General features: G+C 43.2%; 1 protein-coding gene across 1 annotated transcript in view; it reads left to right on the top strand.

Moving 5' to 3' along the window:
* The window catches only part of Apaf1 (apoptotic peptidase activating factor 1), a 78466-nt gene that overhangs the window by 28974 nt on the left and 25945 nt on the right, over window positions 1–23547 (top strand). Inside the window, exons 12-20 of the mRNA XM_038314589.2 lie at window positions 416–600; window positions 4710–4836; window positions 6179–6304; window positions 7710–7841; window positions 10233–10358; window positions 13666–13827; window positions 18673–18801; window positions 21408–21533; window positions 23229–23348. Of these exons, the coding sequence (XP_038170517.1) occupies window positions 416–600; window positions 4710–4836; window positions 6179–6304; window positions 7710–7841; window positions 10233–10358; window positions 13666–13827; window positions 18673–18801; window positions 21408–21533; window positions 23229–23348 (1233 nt within the window). The remainder of the gene's footprint in view (window positions 1–415; window positions 601–4709; window positions 4837–6178; window positions 6305–7709; window positions 7842–10232; window positions 10359–13665; window positions 13828–18672; window positions 18802–21407; window positions 21534–23228; window positions 23349–23547) is intronic.

Here is a 23547-nt window from a genome sequence, read left to right as displayed (position 1 = left end):
GACGCCAAGGCAATTTATAAAACGAAGCATTTAACTGGGGCTTGCATACGGTCTCAGAGGGCATGTTCATGACCATCAGGGCAAGAAACATGCAGGCACGCGGGCAGGCACCGCTGAAGCTGTGACTGTCAGCTTACATGTTGAGACTATGAGCTTCCATGTGAGCAACAGCCAGGAGGCAGAGAGAGAGAGAGAGAGAGAGAGAGAGAGAGAGAGAGAGAGAGAGAGAGAGAGAGAGAGAGAGAGAGCACACTTGTACATTGTGTAACTACATTGATTGCCTGCTGGTTGGCTGTTACATTTTAGTTCATGCAGAGAATATTTCATTTAGATTTTAAAATACCAAGATCATAGAAGGAAAAAGATGTCAGGTTTTGCTCTGGCTATGTGTCTAACAGATTTCAGTTTATCCTAGGACTGTGCAGTCTGTGAGAATTTTCAAGAGTTTTTGTCTTTAAATGGACATCTTCTTGGACGGCAGCCATTTCCTAACATTGTACAACTGGGCCTCTGTGAGCCAGAAACTTCCGAAGTCTATCAACAAGCAAAGCTGCAGGCCAAGCAGGAGGTGGACAGTGGAGGGCTTTACCTGGAGTGGATGTGAGTTGCTGGAGAGAACAGACTCCGTTAGTAATCGTTCTTTTCCTGGTGGTGAATAAACACACCCCGTGAGATTTAACTACTCTAAAAATTGGATAAGTGTTCTAGCGTGGTGGAAGGTTCCAGAGAAGTAAGCATAGGAGAAAATAATTCCGTCATCACAGTTCCTAGAAAAGGGCGAAGAGGTCATGGTAAGTATTAATGGCGAATGCTGCTGTCATCTAGTGTGGTGGTGATGGCCATAGTCTGGGAGCCACAGGCCTAGGTTTGCGTCTCATACTAAAACGTCATTCATGATCTTTGAACGAACCACACTGAGCTTTCTCATGTGTGAAATGGAGATAATAGTCCTTTGAAGTAAATACTACTTTAATGAAGATTTAGATGAGACGATACCTATAAAGTCACTTTAACTTTTCTTTGCTGTAGAGATTCTATTTAATGAATTTAATTTAATTCTTCCATATCTTTTTAAAAAAAGCATTTTCCAGTCTTTTTTTCTTTTCATGATTATATGTGTTATGGTATGCATCCATGAATGTATACATGTTTGTATGCGTGGTGCACATGCATGGCATGTGTCGGCTTGTGGATGTGGAAGGCCAGGAATCTTCCAGGATAGCTTTGGAGCCTGTCCTGGATCACACTCTGTAGACCAGGCTGGCCTCGAACTCACAGAGATCCACCTGCCTCTGTCTCCCAAGTGCTGGGATTAAAGCTGTGCATCACCACTGCCCGGCTTCTCCTTCTAATTCTTTGAGGCAGGATCTCTCACTCAAAGCAAGGGCTCCCTAAGAGGGCCTATCTTGCTGGCCAGCTTGCTCTGTAGAATCTTGTGTTGTCTCTGCCTTCTGAGGCTGGAATCATAGGTGAGCTGCCACGCCCACCTAGCATCTTGATGGACTCTGGGATCCAAACTCCCATCAGCTTGCTGAGGCATTTCCCCAGCCTGATTCTTCATGTCTTTTTTTTTTTTTTTTTTTTTTTTTTAAATTTTTTAAAATATGTGTTATTTAGCTGGGCTTGGTGGCACATGCCTTTAATCCCAGCACTCAAGAGGAAGAGGCCGGAGGATCTCTGTGAGTTCAAAGCCTGTCTGTTCTACAAAGTGAGTTCCTGGACAGCCAGATCTGTAACACTGAGAAGCCCTGTCTTGAAAAGCAAACAAACAAACAAAAATACAAAAAGAAAAAAAGATGTGTTATTTATTTTTGTTTATATGTAAAGTATGTCTGAGTGATTGTAGGCTATCTGATGTGGGCACTAGGAACCAAACCTGAGTCCTCTGCAAGAGTGGTCAGCTCTCTTAACTGCACCAAACCTGAGTCGTCTGCGAGAGCAAGAGTGGTCAACTCTCTTTACTGCTGAGCATCTCTGTAGTCCCACCCTCTCCATATCTGAAAAAAGGCTGTTTACAGGGAGGAGAGGTGACCCAGTTTTTGTTTGTTTTTCAAGACAGGGTTTCTCTGTATAACAGCTCTGACTGTACTAGAACTTGCTTTGTAGACCAGGCTGGCCTCGAACTCACAGAGATGCGCCTCCCTCTGCCTCCTGAGAGCTGGGATTAAAGGTGCGCGCCACCACTGCCCGGCTGATGGCTCAGTTTTTAGACCACATTTATTTGTTTACTTTGAGTGTGTGTGTTTGTGTGTGTGTGTTTAGGTGTGGGCGAATGTGTCACAGTGCCCCTGTGGAGGTTAGAGAACTGCTTGTGGAAGTTGATTCCCTCTTCCGCTAAGTGGGTCCCGGGGACTGAGGTCAGGTGTTATAGTATCACAGAGTTAAAAAAACGCAACATAAAAAAGAGTAACTCCCATAACATAATAATAACATTTGTGTTTTGATGTGTATGGTGCGCGCATGTGTGTGTGTGTGTGTGTGTGTGTGTGTGTGTGTGTGTGCTTGCGCACATGTGTGCACGCATGTGCCTGTGTGTATGGAGGCCTGAGGTTGACATCTGAAGTCTTCCTTCCTCTCTTCATCTTACTTATTGAGACAGGTCTCTCAGTTGAACTCAGAGCTGACCACCAGGGTTAATCTGGCCAGCCTGCTTGCTCTAAGAAAACCCCTGCCTTCCACCTTGCCTCCTGAGTGCAGGAATTACAGGCAGGCTGCCACATACACCTGGCAGTGTGTGTGTTCTGGGGACCTGACTGTGGTCCTGTGCTTGTGTGTTAAGCACTTTAACAACTGAGCCATATCTCCAACTCTTAAACAGATTGTTAACACTTGATCTGAACACTTGGACAGAGATTCAGTTCTTTCTTCCTTAGGAGTTTTTGAGATATTTAATTTTTACTGTGTTTTTCTGCTTTTTCCCCCGTTGCACCAGCTACATTCCAGCTGTGACACTCTATCATAGAATGCTTAGTCCGCTGTAGCTGTGTTTTCTTAACCTAGATTGGACCAGACCGTATTCAAAGAATGCTTTATTTCAGTGCTAGAAACCTGTTCTTTTTCTGTTGTATAAGGGTTTACATTGGCATAGCTTAAATTTGAATTTAAGTTTTCCAAGAAGTAGTTTGTTCATGCATCCATTTGTTATCTTTGTACTCTGTGTCTGTCACTGTGAAGATCACTGTCTTAGCTTTGAGGAATTGAGTAGATGATCAAAGGAGAGATGGGTTTATTTATTCTGTTTTAAACCAGAGTCTAGATGTCCAGGCTGGACCTGAGCCCTGGGGCCTTCTACTTTAGGCTCCTAAGTGTCTGAGATTGCAAGTGTATGCTGTTGCAGTCAGCTGGCAAGATTAGCCCTCCTAACTTTGCAAGTAGCTTAAATGTCCTTACAGGTTGTCAGTTTTAATTCTCATATTATACTGACTTACCACTTGTGGTGAAATCTAATTGTTTTCTACACAGGGTCATTCATAGTCTAGCTTTTCTCTAATACTCGGTCCTATTATAAGTGTGCATACACTCTTCATCCCTGAGCTTGTGGGCAATAATAGAATATCTGTACTAGTGGCATAGATGGCATTCTCTAGAATTAAGGTAGAAAATGACATTGCTTTATCTGTCCCTGCTGTGGGACAATGGTCTTGTACCCTGTAAAGATTTGTTACTTGTGTTTTAATAAAATGCTGACTGGCCAGTAGTCAGGCAAGTGTACAGACAGGGCGACCAGGCAGGAAGTAGAGGTGGGGTGATGAGAACAGGAGAATTCTGGGAAGAGTAAAGAGTCAATCTGCAGTTGTGACCTAGACACAGAGGAAGCAAGATGAGAATGCCTCTCTGATAAGTTACCAAGCCATGTGACTGACACAGACAAGATTTATGGGTTAATATAGGATGCAAGAGTTAATAAGAAGCCTGAGCTAATAGGCCAACCAGTTTATATTAATGTAGACCTCTGTGTGTTTCTTTGGGATGGAATGGCTGTGGGATTGGGCAGGACAGAAACCTCTGACAGAAACATGTTCCCACCTCCCACTTCCCAGCCCCATTCTGAGTGGAGTTAGAGGAAAATGTTTTAAAAGTCTGTCATCATAATGGTGGGTGATTGTCATGTGTAGTGTGAGTTTCCTTCTGCAAAGTTTCTTTAATTTTAAAAGTGTTTCTTAAAAGAGCTATGCTTACATATATTACTTTAATATATCAAAAGAAAATAGACGGACTGGAGAGATGGGTCGGTGGCTAAGAACACTTGCTGCAGAGAACCTGGTTTAGTTCCTGGCACCCACATGATAGCTCCCAACCATCTGTAGCTTCAGTTCTAGGGGATATGATGCCTTTTCTGACCTTTGTGGTCGCTGTATATACATGGTGCTCAGATATGCATGCAGGCAAACCACATATAAGTAAAATCCTTTTTTTTTAAAGGGAAAATAGAAAGTGGCATGTGTTTGATCATGCAGATTTCTCTTAACTCGGTGGTGACATTTGTCACACACCTGGTGACTTGATGTAAGATAGAACTTCTCTTAGAAGTGTCACTTCCATCGGCTCACCTTCTCCTTTAGGTGTTTTGTATTGTCATTTGCAGTTAGCAATCCAAGAATTGTGCATGTGGGAGAAATACAGCCATGTTAAAAGACACTTAGTATTGAAAGAAAGCATGACTTTTATCCTCAGTCATCGAATTTCTCTTCATGCCTCACTGTGTTTAGAAACAAGAAAACAATCAAGAACCTCTCGCGCCTCGTTGTCCGCCCCCACACAGATGCCGTTTACCACGCGTGCTTCTCTCAGGATGGTCAGAGGATAGCTTCCTGTGGAGCCGATAGAACCTTACAGGTAAGGCACATCTCTTGGGAAAAACCAGAAAAGGCGTATGGCCCAATTGTGCAGCTTAGAATATGTTTAAATCCTAAGATTTAGGAAGACGGCAATTTAGAAGTAAAGAAAAGTAAAACTCTGAATGTAGAAGCTTCTTCAGAATGTTGAAGATGTGGCTGTTTTTCGTAGCCCAAGCTTGCCAGGGATGTCGAGGAACTCTTTACCTGGGCTCTGTCCATTTGCCAGTTACGGGCAATGAGAAGACAACAGTTCTTAGCAGGCAGGCCGATGCCATCAGCAGCTGGAACTCCACTGAAAACCCTTGGCTGAACAGTATGTCCAAGACTGAGACAGACTTCGGGCTGTCCCTGGGAATTAGACTAATTGACTTCCAGAGGTGCTCTGTTGCTCACTTTGTGGAAAACATGAGCAAGCGGATGAGTCCATTTCCCTGCATTTGTTCTCTGCCTGCATGCTGAAGAAAACAGAATTAGATTGGTACAGCTTTTATGTTTAGAATAGCTTGAGTCTTTTCATGGTCATAGCTGTTACTCATTTCTGTAGTACTTGGTTACTAAGTATATTAATTTTGGCCTTAAAAAAATTCCTCCAATAGTGTGGGGGCTGGAACCCAGGGTCTTATGCCTATTGGGGAAGTACTCTATTACTAAACTATCTATAGCCTTGGTTTTTTTTTTGTCCCTAAAGAAAGTATTTTTGATTGTTTAGACTCTGTCAATTAATCCCGAGACCTGAAGCTGCATCTCACCATCTTTTTAGTGACGTTTAACAACACGTAGCAATGGATATTTCTTTTTAGTGACGTTTAACAACACGTAGCAATAGATGTTTCTTTTTAGTGACGTTTAACAACACGTAGCAATGGATATTTCTTTTTAGTGACGTTTAACAACACGTAGCAATGGATATTTCTTTTTAGTGACGTTTAACAACACGTAGCAATGGATGTTTCTGCAAGGCCCCATGGATGGGGTCGGGGTGTTGGAGCAGCCTACCTGCAGGAAACTTACCTGCTGGCTGCCTAGAGAAGCTGAGGCAGGTGGGGGTGGGGCCCGGGGTTTTGCCCCAGTGTGGAGGGTCTGGAGAGAGGGGTGCCCCGCCCGGTGGGTGGTCACTCACCTCCTGGTCCTGTCTGTGTAGTAGCAGGCTGTGTTTCCTGGATACTTTCATTTATACTTACACTTAGGAATTTGACAAATTCTGATTTTGAGTCATTTTCTTAACTTTTATTTCTGTTTTGAAAATAACAGTGATTAAGAACTTTCAGAGATGTGTTTTCATAAGTGATGCCCTGTGGATGAGGGGTTTTCGGTGAAAAAGACTCCCTGTTGTTGCGCAGGTGTTCAAAGCCGAGACAGGAGAGAAACTTCTTGAGGTCAAAGCTCACGAAGACGAAGTGCTTTGCTGTGCATTCTCCTCAGATGACAGTTACATAGCAACCTGCTCAGTGGATAAAAAAGTCAAGGTACAATGCTGGGCTGGGGCTCTGTGGTTAAGAGCTCTCACTGCTCTGGCCGAGCGCCCACGTGGCCTCTCATAACCCCTGTCACTCCAGTTCCCGGGGACTCCTGTAAACACTGCGTGTACCTGCCCGGTGCACATACAGGCAGAATACTTACAGACATAAAAATAAATTAAGGTAGAAAAACATTTTCATCTTGAGTGGAAGTTGCAACAGTTCATCTTTTTTTGATTTATTTTTGTTTAGTCATGTGTGTCTGTGTGTGTGTCTTTGTGTCTATGTATCTCGGAGCAGGAATACTGCCAAATTTATTTTATAAGGCCACAGTTACCCTGATACCCAAACTGCAGAAAGATCAAATGAAGAAAGAGAACTACAGATCAGTTTCCCTCTAAAGATAGATGTAAAAATACTCAACAAGATATGTTTATGTGGTTTGGTTTTTGTCCAGTTTGTTTATATGGTGGATTTGCATTCTTTGATTAGAAGTATTCTTTTTTTAAAAAAATATTTATTTATTGATTGATTATGTATATAGTATTCTGTCTGCTTCTATGCCTGCAGGCCAGAAGAGGGCACCAGACCTCATTACAGATGGTTGTGAGCCACCATGTGGTTGCTGGGAATTGAACTCAGGACCTTTGGAAGAGCAGGCAATGCTCTTAACCGCTGAGCCATCTCTCCAGCCCGAGAGTGATTTGAGACTGGCCATGCTGGGCAGGTCCAAGTCAGAACGATACAGGGTGAAAGAGAGTTACACAAGTTTCTGTTTCTCAGGACTGAACACACAAAGCAGGAAGCAGAAACAGTCACTAAAGAGCTTCAGAAATACAAACTTTGAATCTCTTGGGGATTCTCATAATTCTCTTAAGTGCTCTGACAAAGGTGGACGTGGCACAGGATAGCAACAGGGAACTAGATGCTGGAAGCGTCCCTGGAGTTACCGATGGCACACTGACGTCTGCTCTAGCCCCGGGTGCCACTTCGCTGTTCTCACCTCCATAAACATGGGAAATCTTGTTGCTGGTTTTTTTTTTATTATTATTATTTATTTATTTATTTATTTTTTTTTTGAGACAGGGTCTTACTCTGTAGCCCTGGCTCCTGGCTGTCCCAGAACTCACTGTAGACCTGGTTGGCCTGCGATTCATAGAGCTCTGCCTGCCTCTGCCTCCAGAGTGCGGGGATTAATTAAAGGTGTGTGCCCCCATGCCTGGCTCTTTGTGCTTAACTTTTTAAACTAAGGTAGAATTTCAGCGTATTTAGAGAATAGGAAGGAGATTCACAGTGTCATGCTCAGTGGGTCATCTGTCCTCATACGGGGTAGCACCAGCACAGTGATGTCCGTTTGTCTTTCTTTCTGTGTTATTTTGGGAAGAATGCATTCTGTTTCCTTTGTCCTCTTCAGATTTGGGACTCTGCGACTGGGAAGCTGGTGCACACCTATGACGAGCACTCAGAGCAAGTCAACTGCTGCCATTTCACCAACAAAAGCAGTCACCTCCTCTTGGCCACCGGCTCGAGCGACTTCTTCCTCAAAGTGAGTGTGGCTATGAAAATGACGCAGATGACTTTGTGACATCTTCTCATGTGGACCAGGCTGGCCGCGAACTCACAGATCCGCCTGCCCCTGCCTCCTGAGTGCTGGGATTAAAGGCCTGCGCCACCACTGCACCTTATTTTTTATGTCAGTTCCTTATTTTTGACCCTGCTGTTAGGGATTGGCTCAGGACACTGTGTTAGCCAAGAGCTTTTTTACTGGCTGCATCTCCAGCTCCTCCCAGGTTATTGTTGCTGTGATAGAAATGTCCATATTCTAAATTTCATATCCATAAACAAATAATGAAAAAATGGCATCACTAGCTTATATAACGGAAAAGTCTACTGTGAGTATGGATTCCAGATACATCAGCTGTGTTCGCAGGTGCTCGCTCCCTGTCTCTGGTCTCTGCTGTCTTTGGTGGTCCAGTCGTACTGTCTTCATGTGACAGGAAATAACTCAGCTCTAGGTTTGTTTCCCTTTGTCTCAGAGTTCCTAATCACACAGCAAGAGAAGCTTGCCCTAGACCCTGTAGGAAGTCCTACTTCACCCCACTTAGTTCAGGTTCATTAGGGTGAAGTCCTTGGGTTATGGAAGATTATATCTTGTATTCTCTTTAAGTGGATGAATATAGGGAGATGAAATATTCTGGGGTTCTAGAAAGATGCTGTCTCCTTTTGCATTTTTTAAAAAATAATTTTGCTTCAAACTTTTGGTCCATGATGTCACAGAATTTTTACAGTGTGATGTGAGAGTTTTAGGAGGGGTGGGTGAGACATTTTAGAAATTTAGTACTCAGGCTGCTTGCTGAGTATGGTGACCCTCCCTCCCCCCGTAAGTAATCTCAGCTCCTGGGAGGGTGAGACAGGAGGCTGGGTTCCGTAGCCTGGGCTACGGAGTACAAACATGTCTCAAACAATTACTATTTTACACCTTTTCAGAAGGATAAGGCAAGCCTTCATGATAGAGTACCACCCTGGCATTTACCTGGCCCCAGGTTCAATCTTTAGCACTGCAAAGAATAAGAAAAAGATTTTCCCCGTCCTGTTTCATGCAGGCTTTATCTGCATGCTACACTTGGCTTTTTGTTTAGAGCAATTTGCAACAAATCCTGTATATGCCCTTTCACCCAAAATATTTCAGCTTTACTCTTAGATTGAGTGTCGTGCCATGACCACACTTAACAGTAGAGAACTGTAGTTTTGTTATATATCTGGCTTGTGTTAATTTTCTCATATGTGGTCTCATACTTTCTACCGTAGGTTGATTAGACTCAGAATCCAAATAAAATCGACACTTGGTGGTTGTCCACTTCACTCTGTTGAGAACTCCCTTTCCTTGCGTTACCTTTTCATACTGCTGGTTTCCTGGACAAATAGAATTACTTGTCTCATGGACCGTCTCTCTCTGATTTCTTGAGTGGCTTACTGGAGCGTTATTTGACTTGATCTTCTAACCCCTGTAGTTCCTATATTATGGTATAGGTTTTGAAGTTTTTAGGACTGTTAATAGCTTTTAGTCTAGTTAGTTATCTCAAGGTTTGGGAAGTCCTAGAAACATGTGAACTTTGCTTAGACCATTTTCATAACCTAGCATTTGAAAGAAGGGATATAATTTACACAGTGCTTACTGATTCTTGTAGCCAGTTAAATATGATGATTCTAAACCACCATGTTAAAAATAAACAACAATTGTTCAGTTAATTTAGTGTTTGGACTAAAAGCCTCCCCAGGCCTTAAGTCCTGTAGTGGATTGAGATGCTGATCCAGAAGTTGCCCTGTTATTAATCACAAGTTTATCTCGTGTGTGACACCTTTGTGTCACCATGAACCGAACATCATTCTACAACCAAAAACCTCAGATGAAGAGGAAGAACTTAGTACGGTTACTGGCTTTCCTCGTTTAGCTTAGATTCATTTTTTTCTCTTTTTAAATTAATTTTAATTTTTGTGTGTGTGGATGCAAATGGAGGCCAGGGAAGAGGACCCTGAATTCTCTGACACTGGCATTACAGACTGTTGTGAGCTACCAATGTGTATTCTAGGAACTGAACTTGGGTCTTCTGGGAGAGCAGCAAATGCTCTCTAGTTCCCAGTTAGTGTGTATTTCAAGATATGTCCTTTGACGTTGTGATTCACATATACAGGCCCAGATCTCCCTCACGCTAACGCTAACGTTGGAACCACCTTTTCCAGGCTCCACTTCCTCCTTCCACCTTATTATAATCTTAAAGGGGCCAGATGCCTGGGCTGTTCTAGAACTTTGGAGCTTCCAGTGACCCTTCTGGTTCAGCCTTCAGCATACTTGGAACTATAGGTGTCTTCACCACACCAGTCTCTCCAGTACTGGCTAGTTTTTACTTGTCTTTTTTTTTTTTTCCTTTCCAAATAGCTCTGGGACCTGAATCAAAAAGAATGCCGCAATACTATGTTTGGCCATACAAATTCAGTCAACCACTGCAGGTTTTCCCCGAATGACGAGCTGTTGGCCAGTTGCTCAGCTGACGGGACGTTAAAGGTAAGCTTGTGCACACAGTAGAGAGGTCTGTGAGAGGAGTCCTTAGGATTTGGCTTAGATACAAGTTTCTGTTGGTGTTCATAATGTTCCGGAACTCTGACACGATACCTGAGATCAGCAGCCTGAAGGAGGGAAGGTCTGTCTTTGCAGTTTCAGAGGTTTTGTCCTGACCCTGTTGTCTCTGCCTGTGGCGGGAAGTGAGATTAGCAGCCAGTGAAGGAGGGAATGTCTGTCTTTGCTTGCAGTTTCAGAGGTTTTATCCTGACCCTGTTGTCTCTGTGCCTGTGGTGGGGAGTGTGTGCTGAGAGCAATTGCTTACCTAAATGGTGTCGTGGAAGCAAACAGGGAGACAGGAAGGAGCTGGGGTCCCACTGTCACCTTCTAATTTGGTTTCCTCTAGGCCCCTCCTTTTTTTTTTTTAAAGTTATTTTCCTTTTAAATCTTTTTTTAAAAGATTATTATGCGTGAGTGCTCTCTGCATGGTTCACCTTTATGCCAGAAGAGGGCGCCAGATCTCATTACAGATGGTTGTAAGCCACCATCTGGGAACTGAACTCATGACCTCTGGAAGGTCAGCCAGTGCTCTTAACTGCTGAGCCATCTCTCCAGTCCCTAGTGCCCGCCCCCCCCCCCCCCCCCCCGTTCTTAAGGTTCCAAACCTCCTGATACAGTGCCACAGACGGGGAGCCACACCTGCAGCTCATAAGCTTTTTGCAGTTTCTAGATCTAAACCATAGCCTCATTATCTACCTGTAGAAAAGAGCCTTTTCCTTCAGCTTCTAAGACTCTCTGACCTACTGTTATTTTTGAATGGTCTGTAATCTAATGTTTAAATTATTAACTTTAGGCATATATTACACTCTAAGCACTATGTGCTGATCACTATACGAGGCTTTTGGGTGTGCACGTGGGCCCCAGGACGCGCATGCATGCGGCTAGAGGACAACTTGTAGGAGTTGTTTCTCTGCTTCTTAAACAGCTGATTCCAGAGAATGAGCTCGGGCTGTCAGGTTTGCGCTTCTCCAGCTGAGCCGGTTTATTGGCTTGCAGGTCCATTCTTGTGCAGATTCAGTGCAGGCCTTTGTAGCAGATGTTGTGATTGCTGGCTGCAGTCTTGCCCAGAAGATGGCATTTTGCTGCCTTTCTCCCTGTCTTCTGGCTGTTGCTTTCTTTCCACCCCCTTATCTGCTATGTTCCCTGGGCCTTAGAGGGCATGGTCCGAGTGTCTTGTTTAGGACTCCCTCGTCCCTCCTTCTCAGCCCTTTGCCAGTCACGAGTCTGCATCCACCACCATTCGTCGGGAACATGCACTACATTCCTGTGACCAGCCATCAGCTGATGGACACGTAGGCAGATCCCAGCGGCATGGTCAGTGCAAAATCCTGAGCTGAGAAATTTGTATGTCATGTTGCTCAGAGACAGGTGTTTGGTTTCCGTATTCACATGTGAGTGTCACCAGCAGAGGGGTCAGGCATCCTTCCACTCTTAGGGAGAGCTGCCTGTGTCGATGATGGCTTCCCCACGGTGCTGTTAAGTCCGTGTCATTGGCTGCTTTGCACAGTGACGTGCAGAAAGCAGAGGTCCTGCAAAACGATGTTAGATAACAGCGTGTCAAGGCCAAAGCCTGGTGAAGCTTTTCTCATCTGAGGGAATAAGAGCTGTAAAAGCATTTTACGCCCCAAAGGCTCTGGGATTTTCCCTAAGCTTGTGATATGGCATCATGTTGACAAGCTTGTGCTTCTTTGGACCTTAATGAGAAAACATTTTTAAATGTTCTTTTTAAAGATTATTAAAGTACACAAGGGCTTAGGGTGCACAGGGATCCTGGGTACAGTTGGTGGCCTCCTCAGAAGGCAGTGGTGTGGTCTGGATCTTCTCCCGATGTGTGAGATTTATTTTTAAAAATATTTATTTATTTATTATGTATACAATATTCTGTCTGTGTGTATGCCCACATGCCACAAGAGGGCGCCAAACCTCATTACAGATGGTTGTGAGCCACCATGTGGTTGCTGGGAATTGAACTCAGGACCTTTGGAAGAGCAGGCAATGCTCTTAACCTCTGAGCCATCTCTCCAGTCCCCCATGTGTGAGATTTTATCATTGCTGGCGAGGGACTGAGTTAGGTGGAGAAGTGGATGTAGTGAGATTCAGTTATGTCAGCTTATTTATTTATTTATTTTCCTAAACCTAAGCAATGGTGCCTTGTTTGTCCTATTTACAGTATGATTTCTCGACTCTGTATGATATGTCCAAAAATTACTTTACTCATGTGTGTTTATGTTCATTACTCGTGTGTGTGTGTGTGTGTGTGTGTGTGTGTTTATGTTCATGAAGTGTTTGGAGCTCAGAGAACAACTTGGGGGAGCCACTTCTCCCTTCATCCTGAGGGTCCTCGAGCTTGAACTTAGGTTGTAGACTTGGCAGCCTTGGCAGCCGGTGTTTTCGCCACCACTGAGCCATCTCGCCTGCCTTCTTTCCTGTGTGTTAGGAAGGCTAATGCACAGTGCCTGCTGTCTCCTTTTTTATTTCATACAGTGGAGCTACAGTTGTCCCCGGGTGAAGTGTTAGGGTTGGACAGCTTTGTGTGTGTGTGTGTGTGTGTGTGGTGTGTGTGTGTGTGTGTGTGTGGCCAGCCCTTGGTCTGGGACATGGTAGCGCTTGTGAAGCCAGGACATTGCTCCCGGTCTGAGAGAGCAGAGTGAGCCGCTATCTTTTCAGAGGCCTTTGCTTTTCGTACTTGTCTGACTGCTCTAGAATAAGGCTTAGTGTACCTCATGCCCCTTTCTCAGGAGCTGGTTAGCTCTGCAGCACTGCGCAGCCCCACCAAGCACAGCGGAAGCCTTGCTTCCTCTCAGGATAGCTGTTCCTCCCTCTGGATGCCCATCAGGCCCTGGGCAGAACAGTTTTCAGCTGCGCTGGTGGTAGACGCGAAGCTCAGCTCATGCCCAGCAGAGGGCAGCAGCCGCCAGCTGTGGGGCTCCCCTAAGCTCCTCACTGCTCACTCCACACTGTACCAGGCCCAGCTACCTTTTGAGATGAGATCTCACGTAGCCCAGGCTGGCTTCAAACACATGATCCTCCTGCCTCAGCCGCAAAGTACTAGCATTACAGGTGTGCCAAACTGTGTGCAGCTCAGCTAACCTTGGTGCGAAATGGAATCTGGAGTTCCTAATTTAAAAGCCTCATCAAAAGTCGGATATTTGTAAAAAATTTCATTAGGAGAGTACGTTTATGTGACATGTAATCTAGTTTAATTCCAGAGGTGTCGGTTGGGAGTAAAGCGATTGTGTTGTTTTGAGAACAGCTTTGGGATGTGAGATCAGCAAACGAGGAGAGAAGCATTAACGTGAAGCGGTTCTTCCTGAGTCCAGAGGACCCTCAAGAGGACGCGGAAGTGATGGTGCAATGCTGTTCCTGGTCTGCAGACGGCTCTGAGATCTTCGTGGCGGCCAGAAACAAAATTCTCGTAAGTCAGGCCATCTTACTTCTGACGGACAGTCTTCGCTTCCTGGTGTGGCCCTGTGGTTGGAGCAGGCTTCCCAACTGCTCACGATTCTCTGGAGCCCTGTGCTCTGGGGATACAGAAGGCCCTGTGAGAAGCGGTCAGAGATACTGTTTATTTTCCCGAGACAGACAGTGTGAAACAGCTGCTTAAAGCCAAACACTACAAGAACAGTTCGTAATGTGAGGTCAGCGTTCCTCCAGTGTGGTATTTTTTACTTCTTTATTTTATGTGCATGGGTGCTTTGGCTATGTGTGTTTTTGCACCATGTGTGTGCAGTGCCTGTTGAGGCCAGAAGAGGGCGCTGAATCCCCTGGAACTGTAGGTACAGATAATTGTCAGCTGCCATAGGGTGCTTGGAATTGAACCAGGTCCTTTGGAAGAGTAGCCATTACTTTTCACTGCTGAGCCATTTTTCTAGCTCCACTTCAGTTTATTTGAAACAGAGTACTTTCTTCATTCATCACTTAAAATAATTAAAATATCCACTATTGCTAGGCATCTTAACTGCGGTCATCCTTGTAGATTCCCTTGTGCTAAGTTTTTACCTCACCCCAAAATGCCCCCCTTGCTTCTAGTAGTCTCTTAAATACTCCCCCCACCAATCGGATGGCTCATGTTCCTGTCCCCACCCTCCCTCAGTCCACTCATGAAGTCTCTTCTATTTCCCCTTCCCAGGGAGATCGAGGACCTCCCGTATGAGCCCTTTCCGTAGCTTGGTCCTCTTGTGTGTCCCAGCAGTGGGAACAGTGACTGTTCTAACTCTTTTTTAAAAAAAATTTCTCTCTCTCTCTCTCTCTCTCTCTCTCTCTCTCTCTCTCTCTCTCTCTCTCTCTCTCTCTCTCTCTCTCTCTTATGTATACAATATTCTGTCTGTGTGTGTGGCCAGAAGAGGGCACCAGACCCCATTACAGATGGTTGTGAGCCAACATGTGGTTGCTGGGAATTGAACTCATGACCTTTGGAAGAGCCACTGAGCCATCTCTCCAGCCCCTGTTCTAACTCTTTACTGACTTTTGAGACCCTACTCCTCACTCAGTACTGGGTCTCCTTGCCCAACTTTAATGCATGGGAAGTGCTTTTTCTTTTTTTGAGACAGGGTTTCTCTGTAGCTTTGGAGCCTGTCTTGGAACTTGCTCCATAGACCAGACTGGCCTTGAACTCACAGAGATCCGCCTGCCTCTGCCTCCCCAGTGCTGGGATTAAAGGCGTGCGCCACCACTGTCCGGTAACTTATTCTTAATGCAGTTTAATATGCTATGTTTTGTTGATATCCATGGGAGACCTGCCCTTTCCTGAGCAGAAATGGAGTGAGCGTGGATTGAAGGGTGGGAACAGAGGGAGATTAGGGGCAGGGACTGGGAGGAGAGGAGGGAGGGGAAACTGCAGCTGGGATGTAAAATAAATAAATTAATTCAAATAAAAACAAAAAAATTAGATTGATTTTGATGATTTTCAAAGTACTTAAAAAAGATTTATTTTTTGTTATGTGTGTATGTTGTGTGTCTGTGTGGGTGTGTGGGTGTGTGGGTGTGTACATGTGACTGAGTGGAGGTGCCCGCTGAAGCCAGAGGCATTGGGTCCCCTGAAGGAACCAAACGTGTATTTTGAATGGCAGTGAGTGCCCTGCTGAGCCGTCGCTCCAGCCTCTTAGAGTTTTGTTTTGTTTTTGATGGCTCTAATGAGAGAAGTGCTCCTTAAGATCTAAATGAGACAAGGAGATTTTCATAAAGTAGGTTAAGGCATACAAAAGAGTAAATGGTGAGAAAATACCTTCCTCTTCTCAGATCTCATGCTAGCAGTGTGTTCTAAGTACTTGTCAGCATACATAAAATATAAACACCCAAGAGATGTGTAGATTGCCATAGCTCTGTGCTAACAATGGGGGAACTGGGCTCTGAGCAGCCACAGTGGTTTGTCCAAAGTTGGATTGTGAGGAGGGCCACATCTGATTTATGGCTCATGGATAGTCGTCCTAACACTAATCTTAGAAGACACGACTGGTAAGTATTACTATTTTAGACACATGAGTCAAGGGACCGTATATTTATGTATAAACTCACTGGGGGACTGGGTGCTTGTTTACTGATCCAGTAATTGTGGACCTGGGTCCTTGGTTGCTTGTGGATTTATATCCCTTTAGCACGGAACTAAGAAGAAAAATATTTCCTTTTTGTCTTAACTGTGTGTTAAAAATCTTTAAAAATAATCATTGCATTTGTAAAATGCAGAGATTAGAAATTTGATTTTTGTTGTGATATAAATATATAATGTAAAATTTTCCATTTTAAACTCTTCCCCCTCCCCAATAACTAGGGTATTAAGTTAGAGTCTTGAAGATAAAGACAAGCACTTACTTCTTCACTGAGTTACAACCCCAGCTTTTTCATTTTTATTTTGAGATAGCACCTTGCTAAATTGCACAGGCTGGCCTTGAACATACTAGTATAGCCTAGGCTTGCCCCAGACTTGCAAACCTCTTGCTTCAGCCTCCTCAGTAGCTGGGATTAAAGTTTTCCAAACCATTTTTAAATGTTATAATTGGCATTATAATTATATACATAATGTTGTATAGCCATTACCACAGTATGTTTCTTTCTGTTTTTTTTTTTCCCAGAATTTCTCTTTGCAGGTCAGGTCTGGCTGTTCTGGAACTCACTCTGTAGACCAGGCTGGCCTCAAACTAAGATATCCACCTGCTTCTGCATCCCAAGTGCTGGGATTAAAGGCACATGCCACCACTGCCTAGTTCCCACTGTATGTTTCTGAAGGCTTTCATCACTCAAACAGAAACCCATTAACTACTAATCAGCTAATAATCCTCCATTCTCTATCCCCATTCCCTGGTGACTAACAACATGACACGTGAATTCGTCTTCTGGAGACTGTGCAAGTGGAATTATATAATGCTTGGTTTATTTATGCTTGACTCATTTCCTTGAGCACAATGTTTTAAAAGCTTATTTGTGTTGTAGAATGTGTCAGAACTCTATATGTCTCTCTCTGTCTGTGTATACTCACTGCTCACCCTTCTGTGCAGGCTCCTGCTTCCTTCCACCTCTTAGGTGTCGTGAATGATGCTGTAGTAGACGTGGACACAAGCATCTATTTGGGACCCTACTTTAATAAGAATTTTGTCCAGTCATAATGGAGTTGCCAGATCACTCTGGTAATCTCGGAGGAGGTGGACTTTCCCACAGTGGCTGCATTGTTTCCTTTCCTACGAGTAGTTTACAACGGCGTTAGCTTCTCCAGTCCTCAGAAACACCTGTTGCTGGATTCCACTAAAAATCTTAACCTCCTTTCCTTTAGAAATTTAGAGCCATTGAGTAGGTGTGAGGTGGCAGCTTGATTTGCATCTATCTATTTATTTATTTATTATGTATTTATGTATACAGTGTTCTGTCTGTGTGTGTATGCCTGCACTGCTGGCCAGAAGAGGGCATTACAGATGGTTGTGAGCCACCGTGGGGTGGCTGGGAATTGAACTTGATGCCTCTGGAAGAACAGCCAACGCTCTTCACCTCTGAGCCACCTCTCCAGCCTTTGATATACATTTTCCAGATAACCAGTGATGTTAAAGAAGAAAAGCTTCTCTCTCCGTCCCTGGCTGATGATGGGACTTGAACCCTGTGCTAGGCAAGCCCCACCCCTGAGGTCAATCCTCAACCCCAGGGAAAGATCATTTTAAAACACCAGAAGATCTGATCTAGTGTGAAAGGCAAATATATGTTTTGTGTAAAACATCTTGTTTTACAATCTGTTGACTGGATCCTATTTACCATGCTGAAATGATTGCCTGAGGATTGCCCTTGCCTGTGGGTCCCAGTTTTTCACTCTGGTTCTCCCCTCTTCCTCCCCTTCTTTCAGATTCGAGTATTGTTAGTCCGCTCTTGTCGCCAGACCCTTTCTCTCTGTCATCCCCAGCTGGGACAATTCCTGTTTCACATTTGCCATTTTTTTTTTCTGTTATTCTTAGCCACTGATTTTTAAGAACAACCTGCCCTGGAGACATTTAAATATGATTCCCGTTGTTTGTTTTTGGCCTTCCCTGCTGTGCTTCTTGGCATCGGCATGTATCCCTGTGCTGTGCATTCGCTAAACCTCGTCATGGCTCCCACTGGAAGCTTTTGTTTTGTTCCTGAGGACTGTCTAGGTTCAGTCTTAAATAGCTAGGCTCTATCAATATACTGTATGTGTGTATGAAGTATACATAGTCTTACTATTTGGCAAAACCTTTGGAAGAATATATTCAGCATTTGAAAATCTTTCAAGAATTGAAATGAAGGTTATATTGATTAAAAAATAGCCTTTTTGGTTCAAAAATGGGAAAGTGATTAATTGTAATGGAATAATTTGATAGCTCTGGAGAGAAATAGAATTGGTTGAGCTTATATTTTATTTTTGCAGGCCTTTGCTTTATATTATTTTGACCGACTTTGCTCCTGGGTATATGTTTTCGGATCAGAAGCGCCAGGGAGAATTGCTCTATGCTAACTTGACTTCTTTGTTTCTGTTTATGCATTCACAAAGGTTGTTTCTCTCTAGGCCAGCTTGAGAGATTATCTGTGGTGAACTTTCCTCTATAGAAGATAGCTTTCGAGATGCGCTATATCTTAAAAATGATATATATAGCAGTTCATGTCTATGTAGCTATCAGCATTTATGCCAGTCATCAGTAACTATAGGTTTTCAGGACTTACATTTTACATCTGAGATGTGAGGAACATCTTTTAAAAATAAATTTAGATTCAGCGTGGGTGTAATTTAGGATGTTTTGTTTTTATAGCTATCTCTTTATTTTGACAGCTCTTTGATATTCATACTAGTGACCTATTGGCAGAGATCCATACAGGCCATCACTGCACCATCCAGTACTGTGACTTCTCCCCCTATGACCATCTGGCAGTGGTTGCCCTGTCCCAGTACTGTGTGGAGGTGAGTAGTTGAGCTTATTCAGTGGAATGTGGTCTCTAGGGAGCCAAGCGTGACAAAGAACGGGCTACCTAAACCCTCACTGCTGAGGATGCTTTCTTGTACAGTTGTGGTTTCTTCATAGCCTAGTGACATGTAGCTTTGAGATGTTTAATTATGTGACTAGATATATTATTTTAATGTGGTTGAAGACATGATTTTACAATGATGGAATGGGAGAACCATTTACCAAGCATTTATTGAATATCTAGCGTATGGAATGATCATTGGTTTTCTAGGTTAAGATAGGGCATTTCTTTTAGTTTTACTGTGGTGTGTGTGTGTGTGTGTGTGTGTGTGCGTGTGTGCGTGCGCATGTGTGTGCACCTGCTCAAGCACTCAAGCACATGCAGAGGCCTTACTCCCTTTTCTCTTATTTCTTTAAGAAAGGATCTCTCACTGGCTGGTGGCTGGTGGCTGGCCACAGAGCTTTGGGAGTCACCTGTTGTTACTCCAAAATGTCATGATGACAGGCACAAACTGCCATGCTTGAGTGTTTGAACCTGGGTCCTCAAGCTTGCACAGAAAGTGCTCTTACACCACTGAGCCATCTCCCCTGCCCCAGATGCTATTCTTTTTAAAATCAGTTCAGATTCTTAGATCCTTTGAGTAGGGTGAGATGGTAGCCCTGTCATTGCCATGCACAAACAGAGTGATTCTTACAAATTCCTTGTTCTTGTTTACAATTTGGCACTTCCTGGTGAATTTCATGGTCAACCTTCCCTCTCATTTCTAAGATCTTTGCCTCTGTCATTCTTAGAAAGGTCCAGGAAAGAATGACTGTCTTCCTTCATGGAGTGTGAGGCTCTGCCGTGGAAGCTCCAGGTGACAAATGTGAGAGGTGCAGTTAGAGAGAGGAGGGGACTCTTGAGAGTGCACCTGCGGATCGCTTTAATTTCTCTCTCTTTCTGCTGCATTCTCCAGTTTAGATTCCAGAGATAAGGCAGGCTTTTCCTTATCATTTTGTAACTGGAACTCAGCAAGTGAAACCCACTGGGCATGTGATGGAGCACTTACTTTGTCCATGCTAATTCTGCAGTCATAAAGTAGGCCTGAAATTCAAAGTGTAATGAGGCGCACGCAGGCGCATGTGGTACTTCATTAGACTGGAACATGTCTGAGGAAAGGACAGCAGAACCCAGGACAGAATGCAGCGAGGGTGGTGACGACTCCCACAATTTGTAATGAGCATGGATAAAAAGAGAAACGTTACAATTAGTGTGCTCATTTATTGTAGGGCTTCACAGCCAGTTCAGATGAAGGTTGGATGACAGTATTAGAGAGAAATCATCCTTATATGGAAGCTGCTTATGTTCATCCTGTTATTTTTAGATTGATTAAAAAAGATAAAACATGTACATGATTCCAGATTCCAAGCATTATAGTAAGTCATTTTCAGAGAAATCTCATTGTCATCTGATGTGGGATTCCCCTCTGTATGCTGTGAATACTGTTGGTTAATAAAGAAACCGGCTTGGCCTGATAGGATAGAACAGAGCTTGGCGTGGAAAACTAAACTGAATGCTGGGAGAAAGAAGGGCAGAGTCAGAGAGAAGCCATGTAGCTCCGCCAGAGACAGATGCTGGGACTTTACCTGGTAAACCGTGGCGATACACAGATGAATGGAGATGGGTTAATTTAATATATGAGTTAGCCAGAAATACTCTTAAGCTATTGACCAAATAGTATTGGAAATAATATGGTTTCTGTGACATTATTTTGGGGCTGAGCAGCCGGAAATAAACAAGTGGCCTCCTACAACGGTCATCGCGACCTCTTCCCTTCTCATAGGCAGCATCTTTTATATCAGGCAGATAGATTTCTGTGTGCATGCGCATGCTTGTCTATGCCATCTATATATGCTTCTTCTTCTCTTTTTAAAGACGGTCTCATGTAGCCCAGGCTGGCCTCAAATTCTCTATGTAGCCAAGAATGATTCTGAACTTTGATCCTCTGCCATCTTGTTGGGTTTTATGTGGTATTAGAGAGATGGAGCCCTTTTGTGCATGCTAGGCAAACACTTCACCAGCCAAACCACATTCCCAGACTTTGTAGTTCTTAAAAAAAAAGTTTTGATTTATTCTTTGAGCATTTCATACATGTAATTCCTAAATAAAAGGTAATATATGTTCTTCATTTTTTTCTGTTAACAGTACATCTTCGAGCTTAAGTTATTGGATGGTATTTTTCTTATTCCGTTTTGCATAGTATTCCATTGTGTGATTAATTATAGTATATTCATTTAGTTTCCCTGATGCTTTCAAGTGTTTTCCTTATGTATATGTTCATAGCCTTTTGTGTGAATGGGTGTGTGTGTGTGTGTGTGTGTGTGTGTGTGTGTTGTGGCGTGAACCCAGAGCCTTGTGTTCACTAAATGTGAGATGTACCAATTCACCTATACCCACATGGCAATTTTTGTTATCTTTGTTTATTTACTATTAAAAATGCAATTATATAATACATAGTCTTATGCATAAGCCAGTTTTAAATTTTGATAATGTGTTTTGAGGCTTTATTTGTAGAAATAGTATTGCTGTTATATTAAACCTTGTTCTTTGTTTATCCTATAGTTGTGGAATATAGATTCACGCTTAAAGGTAGCTGATTGCAGAGGACATTTAAGTTGGGTTCATGGCGTGATGTTTTCTCCTGATGGGTCATCATTTTTGACAGCTTCTGATGACCAAACAATACGGGTGAGAAACATTGAGATTTTCATCTTAAACATTTATTTGTTTTTTTTTTTTTTTTTGTTTTTTTGAGACAGGGTTTCTCTTTGTCACCCTAGATGTTCTGGAATGTACTCTACAGACCAGGCTGGCCTCTATCTCCTGAGTGCTGGGGTTAATGGCATGTGCCACCACTGCCTGGCTCATTTTAAACATTTAAACTAAATTTATAGAGAAATAAAATGCTGGGAAGTATTAGGGGAGGTAAATTAAGAAACTACTAGGTACTTATTTATCCTAGGAAAGTGACTGCTTGTTAGCTGGATTAGATCAGTCTTGTTCATCTTGTTCATTGACTGTTACTGGGGCCAGGTGCTGGGCAGAGTCCAGTGAGTAAACTGGTCTGGGAAGATGTCTGACTTTTCCCTCTTAGTTTTCCTGTTTAATTACATGGTGATTTTCGTCACTCATATATTGTAACTTTTAATTTAGTTGTCATTTATCTCTACTTTCCCATTCCTACTGTCTGTATTCAGATCCTCATCATCTGTTCCCTCTCTGGTACTAGGCTCTGCTGTGTTTTCTTTCTTACTTGACTACATGACGTGTCTAAGATACTGTATTAAGTACAGTACAGTCTCACTGTTATTTTGAGACACACCCACATTTCTGCTTACATCATTTTTGCTCAGATACAAATAGTGACTCTTGTTCATCAGAGTAAATAGCTACTTCTAAGTCTACCACTCAGCTCCTCCACAGTGTGATCTCGCTGGCTCTCCATCTGTCCTTCAGTTTATTCCTGTAGATAGCGTTTCCCAGATGCCTTGCTTCTGTTCCTTTCCTTACATATATCACCTCATAAGCTTGGAGCCCTTCCTTTCTCTACCATCCTAAGATCTGTTCAAGCCCTCTTTGTTTAGGGGAATATCTGCCTCTCTTAAGGTTATGTAAATCTGTGTCACTTTGGATTGATGCCTGTTGGATTGGTGTTTTAAAATATAGATTTGATTTTACTCTTTATTTTTAGTATCCCATTGCCCCCTGATTTATTTACATATTTTAGAATTACATCCAGCTGTTTTGAGCCTAGGAATCCTAGTTGGTGCTGGTAAAATCCGATGCAGTGCTTTGTACAAATCATAACTAAAGTTTATGTAATGCTACTCTTTGTTAGACATCATGCAAAGGTCTGTACATGTACTGATTTGCTGATCCTCATAATAGGAAGAGAGCATGACGTGTTAGGTCCAGGAAAGGCCCAGAAGGACCTGTGCTAGTGACTGTGCCCTCTTCCTAGACCTGAGCTAGACGATAGATCAGCTCAGTGCTTCTTTCTGGGAAGAGGAAGAGCTGTGGTAAAGCACAGCTTGTCTACCCACCCATCGTTGCGTTCTGCTGTAAGCTCTGTGTCTATTGTAGATGGGAGTCAGCCAGTCCTCACCCTCAAGTAGCACTGGGCTGACCTCTCTAATGTCTCCTGGAAACATTTTGATTGCAGAACCCACAACTCATGTAATAGTGACTATTTTTTACTATAGGACGTGTTAATACATATTTATTGCTGTTGTATAGCCTAACAGGTGAATTTTTTTCTACCCTAGGCATTTTAATTTCGAATCATAATTTGTTATCTTGCTTTGAAACTGAGAGCTGTCCTTACAGTATATCAGGGAGGACTGGTAGTATATTGTTATTTTAGTTTCTTTATCTCTTCCTCAGGTCTGGGAGACGAAGAAGGTGTGCAAGAACTCTGCCATAGTGTTAAAGCAGGAAATAGATGTCGTGTTTCAAGAGAATGAAATGATGGTCCTTGCAGTTGACAACATACGAGGCCTACAAGTGAGTATGCTTTAGATGATGTTGGAAAGACGGTTTTGGTTGGACTCTTCCTTTTCTTTTTCTGTTTGTATTTTGGGTACAGGATTAGGCGTAATTGGTTCTAACAGATGCCTGCTAGGCTTTAGTTGAACAAATATATGACTCTTGAGTTGAGGTTCGGATATGCCAGTACTTAGAATTAAATTATATGCTATTTAAA

Source organism: Arvicola amphibius, chromosome 17 (assembly GCF_903992535.2).
Source record: "Arvicola amphibius chromosome 17, mArvAmp1.2, whole genome shotgun sequence".
Classification (NCBI taxonomy): Eukaryota; Metazoa; Chordata; class Mammalia; order Rodentia; family Cricetidae; genus Arvicola; species Arvicola amphibius.
This window is presented reverse-complemented; position numbering and strand designations above follow the sequence as displayed.